This window comes from Myotis brandtii, unplaced genomic scaffold (genome assembly GCF_000412655.1).
Source record: "Myotis brandtii unplaced genomic scaffold, ASM41265v1 scaffold920, whole genome shotgun sequence".
NCBI classification, from domain to species: Eukaryota; Metazoa; Chordata; class Mammalia; order Chiroptera; family Vespertilionidae; genus Myotis; species Myotis brandtii.
Window position 1 is genome coordinate 497,119 of NW_005371792.1, and position 7,475 is coordinate 504,593.

The 7,475-nt window shown below is 39.9% G+C and overlaps 1 protein-coding gene across 1 annotated transcript in view; it reads right to left on the minus strand.

Moving 5' to 3' along the window:
* CUL5 (cullin 5) overlaps nucleotides 1-6,368 on the minus strand; it is a 59,431-nt gene extending 53,063 nt beyond the window's left edge. Inside the window, exon 1 of the mRNA XM_014532894.1 lies at nucleotides 6,251-6,368. Coding sequence (XP_014388380.1) covers nucleotides 6,251-6,321 — 71 coding nt within the window. The 5' untranslated portion in view covers nucleotides 6,322-6,368. The remainder of the gene's footprint in view (nucleotides 1-6,250) is intronic.
* Between the last annotated feature and the right edge of the window lie 1,107 nt (nucleotides 6,369-7,475).

A 7,475-nucleotide genomic window follows, 5' to 3' on the forward strand; every position in this document is an offset into this window, starting at 1 on the left:
CAGGCAGGGGGTGCAGCCTCAGGTCCCCCAGTGCACACTCAGGTCCCCTGGCCCAGCACCAGGCAGGAGCTGCAGCCTCAGGTCCCCCAGCGCACACTCAGGTCCCCTGGCCTGGCGCCAGGGCAGGGGCATGGCCTGAGATCCCTTGGCCTGGCACCAGGGTGGGTGGCATGGCCTGAGGTCCCCCATCAAGCCCCGCTGGGCTGGGGGCATGGCCTGAGGTCCCTCACCATGCCCCGCCTGTTGGGTGGGCGCAACCTCAGGACCCCCGTGAAGCCCCGCCTGGTAGGGGGTGGGTGCAGCCTCAGGTCCCCCGTCAAGCCCTGCCTGGTGGGGGTTGCAGCCTCAGGTCCCCCAGCCCAGGGTGGGGGGAGCAGCCTGTGGTTTCCCAGCCCAGCACCGGGGCAGGGGGTGTACCTTGAGATCCCCTGTCAAGCCCCACTGGATGGGGGGTGCGGCCTCAGGTCCTATCTGGCCTGGTTGGGGCGGGAGGTGCAGCCTGAGGTCCCCCGTCAAGCCCTGCTGGGCAGGGGGCACAGTCTGAGATCCCCTGGCCTGGTGCCAGGGCAGGGGTGTGGCCTGAGGTTCCCTGTAAAGCCCCACGGGGGTGGGGTGGGGGGGGGCACAGCCTCAGGTCCCTGCTGATTGTTCTTAAGGCTTATTATGGGAACTCAGCCTCCACTGTGGGTGCCATCTATGTGGCGGAGTGATGGCACATAGGATTTGTAGGCCATACAAAATTATCAACTTAAAAATTAGCCTGCTGTATTTGGTCAAACATTTAATTACCTCACCCCTAATGCGTTGGCAGGGCCAGACCCAATGATTTCTTGGGCCTTATATACCCCATGAGCCAGACATTTGTTCTCTACTCCTCACTTAGAGGGATGTAGTAAAAATGGATATCCCATGGATAGCACATGTTGAACCATGTGTGTATCTGTGGAATACTAACTTTCAATGTGCACACCTGCACACCTGTGACTACAGCTGAAAAAGTCTTCCTTTAGTTGTGACCCAGTTTACTCTGGATAAGAGCAGAAATGGTTCACATTCCATAATTTGTAAAATTACCTGCTGTTTTCTTTCATTCACTTTGCTACACTCATTTTATTTGTATTTAAATGTGTTAGGCAACCTAAGAACACATGTACAAGTCAAGATGCAGTAAAACGAATTGCTTGATATCCATTACTTCATGTACATCAAGCACAGCAGTAAAACAAAAAACAAAACAAAACATGTATTTACCATTTTTAAAGGTTTTTACTTTTGTGAAGTTTTCTTTGATACTTGCCTAACATGCAGCATGTGCTGTAAAATAGTTAACAGTGAAATAACTGGAAATTATGATTAGCTTTAATGTCTCATGAAATTTTCACGAATAATCTAAGCATAATTGTTAAGAATGTGTATTATGTAAGTAGAATAAAAGCTTTATGAATAGACAAAAAATGTTTATTTATACCAGAAAATGCATACCAACATATAAAAAATATAATTAGATATGTAAGATACAAATACATTGGAATACTTTAACACATCCTTATAACATCCAGGATGTACGCAGCTGAAAACATTAAACTCAATTAACAGTGACTTAGATCGGTGATTTTCAACTGGTGTGCCACAAGAATTTTTAAAACATAGCAATACCTGACTATTTAGTCAGGGGCACTGAACTCTTTTCCCTTAGATCAGTGGTTCTCAACCTTGGCTGCACATTAGAATCACCTGGGGAATCTTTTTAAAATCCGATTTCTGGGCCTCATTCTCCGGAAATTCTGTTTCTTTGTTATGGGGTGGGGCCACAACATTAGTAATGAATCTTTTAAAATCCTGATTTCTGGGCCTCATCTCCGGAAATTCTGTTTCTTTGTTACTAATGTTGTGGCCCCACCCCATAACAAAGAAACAGAATTTCCGGAGGATAAGGCCCAGAAATCAGGATTTTGAAAAGATTCCCAGGTGATTCTAATGTGCAGTCAAGGTTGAGAACCACTGCCTTAGATTGTCAAATAAAAAAATGACAAAGCCAACACAATAATTACTATTTGGTGTGAATGAATCAAAATCATACCTATTTCTTTTTTGTCAGATAGGCCAAAAATATATTTTTTTAGTGTGCCGCAGAATTTCAGTAATTAGTTTGTGTTTGATAAGCTCAATTTGTTTAATGGCTGATATTGGTAATGGTGGAGGAAAAGGTACGTGTTTTCATTTCTGCAGAATCCTTAAATCCTCTAACCTGTCTGAAAATACTTCCATTTTGTCTTAAACTTGATTAAGTATAGGATACTACCCTTTCAAATATTTAACGAAAATGCTCCTTTAACCTCCTGCATCCCATTTGTCCAATGAAAGAGTGGGGGTAGTCTGTTTTGTTTGGAAGGTAACTTATTTTTCTCTGCAAGAATTAGGATTATTTTCTTTATCCTTGGAATTCTGACATTCCTTGAGGATGTGCCTAGGCATTTTTTTAAGCACCTTCAATATGAAGACTTGTTTATAGGAATAGGTGGCAAGGGAAAGAGTTTTTAGTCCTAGAAACTTTCTTCTTGTACTTTGTATCTTCTCCTCTACTATTTTTGTTCTCTCCTTCTGGAATCCTTTTTAGTAGAAGTTAATCTGATTCTAGATCTAGCCTTGATATTTATTAATTAAAATTTTTTTTATTGATTTCAGAGAGGAAGAGAGAGGGAGATAGAAATATCAATGATGAGAGAGAATCATTGATTGGCTGCCTTCTGCACACCCCCTACTGGGGATCGAGCCCGAAACCTAGGCATGTGCCCTGACCAGGAATTGAACCATGACCTCCTAGTTCATAGGCCAACTCTCTGGTCGGGCAATAAAAATATATTTTTTTAAAAAAGAAGTAATTCTCAACTGAGCGAGGTGCTTCCCACCCCTCTCAAGGACATGTGGAAACATATGAGAGCCTTTTCTGTTCAATAATGAGGGGAGGGGAGGAGAGTACACAAGGAGTGTCCGCTACTAAATGTTATGAGGATGAATACCAGAATGATAAACAACCCACAACATGTAGGATCATCTTTTATAACCACTCAAAACGTTAATAACACTCCTACTAAAAAATAAGGATGCAGATTATGAGAAAAGGGGAGTAAAAAGTCAATGTAGTTTAACATCAATACATTAAACACGTCAGATTTAGAGATAAGCAAGCTCTGTTATTATTATGGTTAAATAGGCTAAAATTTGGAAAGGTAGGTCTTGCAACTTTGGTGATAGCATGATAAGAAACCCAGAATCCTAAGAGGACAACATATTGATAAACCTTGGGTAACTCCAACGAGATCAAAGATTTTTAAAAACAGTATATTAAAGCCACTAGCTGTAGCAAGTATACGAAGTTATTGACTATTTCTGCTTAGAAGTACACATTAAGCAAGGAACGGCATCACACTATGCTCCTGTTCCCAGGAAGGAGTGCACAAAGAACAAGCATTATTCTAGATGATAAAGCATATTATCAACACAAATTAGAAAAAATAAAACAAAAAGAAACCCTACCACATTCAACATATTATTCATAAAATAGTTTAATCAAATAATTTAAGAAAAATACATGTATATATGAATGCTATGAAGTCTTAAAAGGTCTCTGCTGTTTCTTATTAAATGCTAATTTATTAAAAGGCAGAATCATGGATATAAGTTAATATGCAACAAGTTCTATATTGTTTAGGGAAATTAGATTATTTTCTTATGTAATAAAGAGAAAAAATGAGCACAAAAGCTTAATGTATACATATAGATTACTCAGTCACATGTCTACAATTCACTGATATAGTCATTGATATAGTATTTCACTAGTGCACACACACAAATTATAGCAGGTGTGAGACAAGACTTGGAACATGACTGTCTGTTCTGTCATATATTGTCTTTGCTAACGCTGAAGAAAAGTCATTGGCTTTTTTGGAATCCCGAATTCGCAAATCCTAAACCTGGATCTGTATCTAAGCTGAAACCTGATAATGTCTGATGATGGGCTGTTTAAACTTCAAACTTCAGTTTAGTGTACTGAACTAAAGCAGGCATATGCTCAATGAGCTCGTCTTTGACTTGATTGCTGAAGATTTAAGACACACTTCTGTGGAGCCATAAGCTGAAAACATCATGTACTTTGTTGGACCATCGGAATCACTTGCAATGCCCACAGAAAAGGGCTTATTCTCTGATGGGCCATCTGAAATCAAGCTGTTGCCTGGTTTTATCTATCTGATACAGAGACTAAGTACATTCCTAACTTGTGGTTACTGACAAAAGCTCTAGTTGGCAGAGGGCACTGTACTCACTCCTTCCAGCCTGGACTCTCCATTGCTCTTAGGGATCTCTCACTACTATTGACTTATGTTCAGCTTTCTGGATTAGCTGCAGTTTTCAACAATATATTAATAACCTGACTCTATTTCTCTTACTTTTACCTCACCCCTCCTGTACAACATTTTAGTTAGGCAACTTAGTTATTAAACACAGATATTTTCAGAGGAACTAACTTTTTCCAGGCTGCTCACTAGATTATCAGGACAAAAGAGGTGGGAGGTGATGTAAATCTATTTTTGAAAACTCAGGATTTCATCCAGACCAAACCCGAAACATGATACATCTTTCTAGTTAGGTTGTACAAAAATGTCTTTCTATACAAATGCTTTTGTTCCTCTTGCACGTCTGGATAATTGGGGAAATGAATAATTTTCATTAATGCATTGGACATACTGATTTTATAAGGGAGAGAAAACAAAACTCAGCATCAGGAGGACATTGATTTTTGTTTTTCAGAACTATTCTGGAAAGTTTTCACCTCTTCCTAGAAAAAAAAACAAAACAAAACACACACACACACAAAAATAAACAAAAACAAAAAAACTCCTGGTGTTAACTTTCCATGCTGCTGTGAATGCTTTGACTTCAAGCTGACTGCCAAGCTTCCAATCATACCTAACAGTGCTCTGAGACAACAGAGAGCAGCCCCAATTCTGACATTTTCCACAAAGACCAACTCTAAATGTAATCCACACTGGTGAGGCAAATGAACTGGTGTCATAGATAAATTAAACTGTTTGGAATTAATTGCTTTCAGGCAATCCAAGCCTGAAATCAAGGCCTGAACTGAATTAACTGGACTGGATTAGGAACTCTAGAGTGAAAGGCCTGGGAGGAGGGCACACTAGGGGGCCTTCTTAACCTATACTACCTGACTAACAATTGTAAACTATTTGTTTCCAAGGGTACCATGTACACCCTCTAAGACTGTACTTCTTTATTTGTGTACCCTATCGTGACACTGTTTTAACCCTGGAAGTGTTCAGGTCCACTTCAATTTATAGACCAGAGTTGTACTTTGCCTGAATTGATACTTCAGGCCATGTAAAAAGGTCCATACAGAAAGTCACCTACTTTTCTAAGACAAACCTCATGGTTAATGGGATTTATTTTAACTAACTAAATGCAGGGCCTCTAAAAGATGTACCTGAGATCAATTATATAGGTTGGTCTTGCCTTGCTGTGTGAAGTCCTACTGATAATAGTTTTGCTGTAAAGACATTTGGCCAAAGGCCAGGAGTTAACACAGCAGACTGAAGACTGTATTCCTTAGAAAGGCCTGCTTGGCCTGGGCTGGAATCTGAGAACTTGAATGGTCAACAGTTCCCTACACTGACAAAACTTTCCTGAAATGATAAGAATGGCTAACTCTGTCTAATAATCTATCTGTGTAAATAGTATGGTTTACACTGAACACCTGTTCTCTTTTTCTGAGGGTCTGAATTTTTGGTACATGACAGGCAGAAGCTGCCTATGTGACCAGCCTCCAATAAAAACCCTGGGCACTGAGTCTCCAATGAGCTTCTCTGGAAGACAACACATCACATATGTTGTCAATCTTGTTGTTGGGGAAGTTAAGTGTGCCTCATGTGACTCTACTGGGCGAATACTCTTGGCAGTTTGTGTGTCTTTCCTCAGACTTCACCCCATGTGCCTTTTCCCCTTTGCTGATTTTGCTTTGTAATAAATCATAGCTGTGAGTATAACTACATGTTCAGTCCTATGAGTCCTTGCAAATCACTGAAATCAGGGGTGGTCTTGACGACCCCCAACATAAGTAGTTATAGTTTTAAACAAGTAAATACATCAATAGAGTAAACATTTCACTTGAATATAGAAATGCACCACCAAAACTTCCTTTATGTTAGCAAAAAGTTAGAATTAATGGATTACTTACGAAAACAGATCAAACCACTGCTGTTTTGTAACAGACTCTTGGCGTAAAAGCTTCAAAACAATTGGACGCATGAAATCCCATTTGTCTTCAAACTGAAGAGAACCTTTATTCTTTGATAAAAAGAAAAGGATAAATAATAGTTTAATTTAAATGCAGTTAAATCAAAAGTGTTTATTTTTATTTTTTTTAAAAGATAGCAAGAGAAATTTAAAAGAATCAGTTTTCCATAATGGAATCCCTATAAATTTAACCTGGTATCAAGAAATCACAGGAAGACAACCATAAAAAAAAAATCAATTGTACAAAATTATATAGTGAAGAATTTGGTGTTGTCCAAAGTGAAGGTCTACCCTTTGCCCTTGGCTTCTAGTCTGGGCCCTTGGAGAGTTATGTCATTATTTGCCTGGGGACCTTGGTTCATATTGAATATTCTAACAATGTGATTTAGGAAGGGAACTAACCAAACCCACATAGTCTTTGGGTGGGGACTGGCCAATTCGGAAACAATAACAATGCAAATTAGGGTGGGGGCTTTGGTTCAACCAACCTGGAGACTGAGATTACCCATGTGAGCAATCAATCAATCATGTCTACATGACAAAGCCTCAATAAAAATTCTGGACACCAAAAATTGGGTGAGTTTCATGGTGGCAGTACTCTATATGCACTGTCACACAGTGAGGCAAGGAAAGAAATGAGACCTGACTACACCAGGAAGGACAAGGGAAGCTCTACTCGAAAAAACCTTCCTGGACTCAGCCCTATATGTCTCTTCCTTCGGCTGACCTTAATCTTTTCTTTCCTTGTAACAAATCATAACCATGAGTAAAGCAGCTTTCAGTAAGATCTACGAGTTTTTCTAATGAATTATGAAACCTCATGCTGCTTGGGGAACCCCTCATGTATGTAGCTAGTGTCAGAAATGAAAGTGGTCATGTGTGCAAAGAATATGGCCTCAAATTTTATAGTTGCCCTAAACTCCTCACAAAATGTACATTTAAAATCTATATAAACTCTGAAAACTGAGAAGAAGAAAAAACCCACACAAGAAGATATCCCATTTCATTTTATAGTGCTAAGAAAATACTGATACCAAACTGGTGAGAAGAGAAAAAATGAAAACTCTAGAGCAGTGGTTCTCAACCTGTGGGTAGCGACCCCTTTGGGGGTCGAATGACCCTTTCACAGGGGTCGCCTAAGACCATCGGAAAACACATATATAATT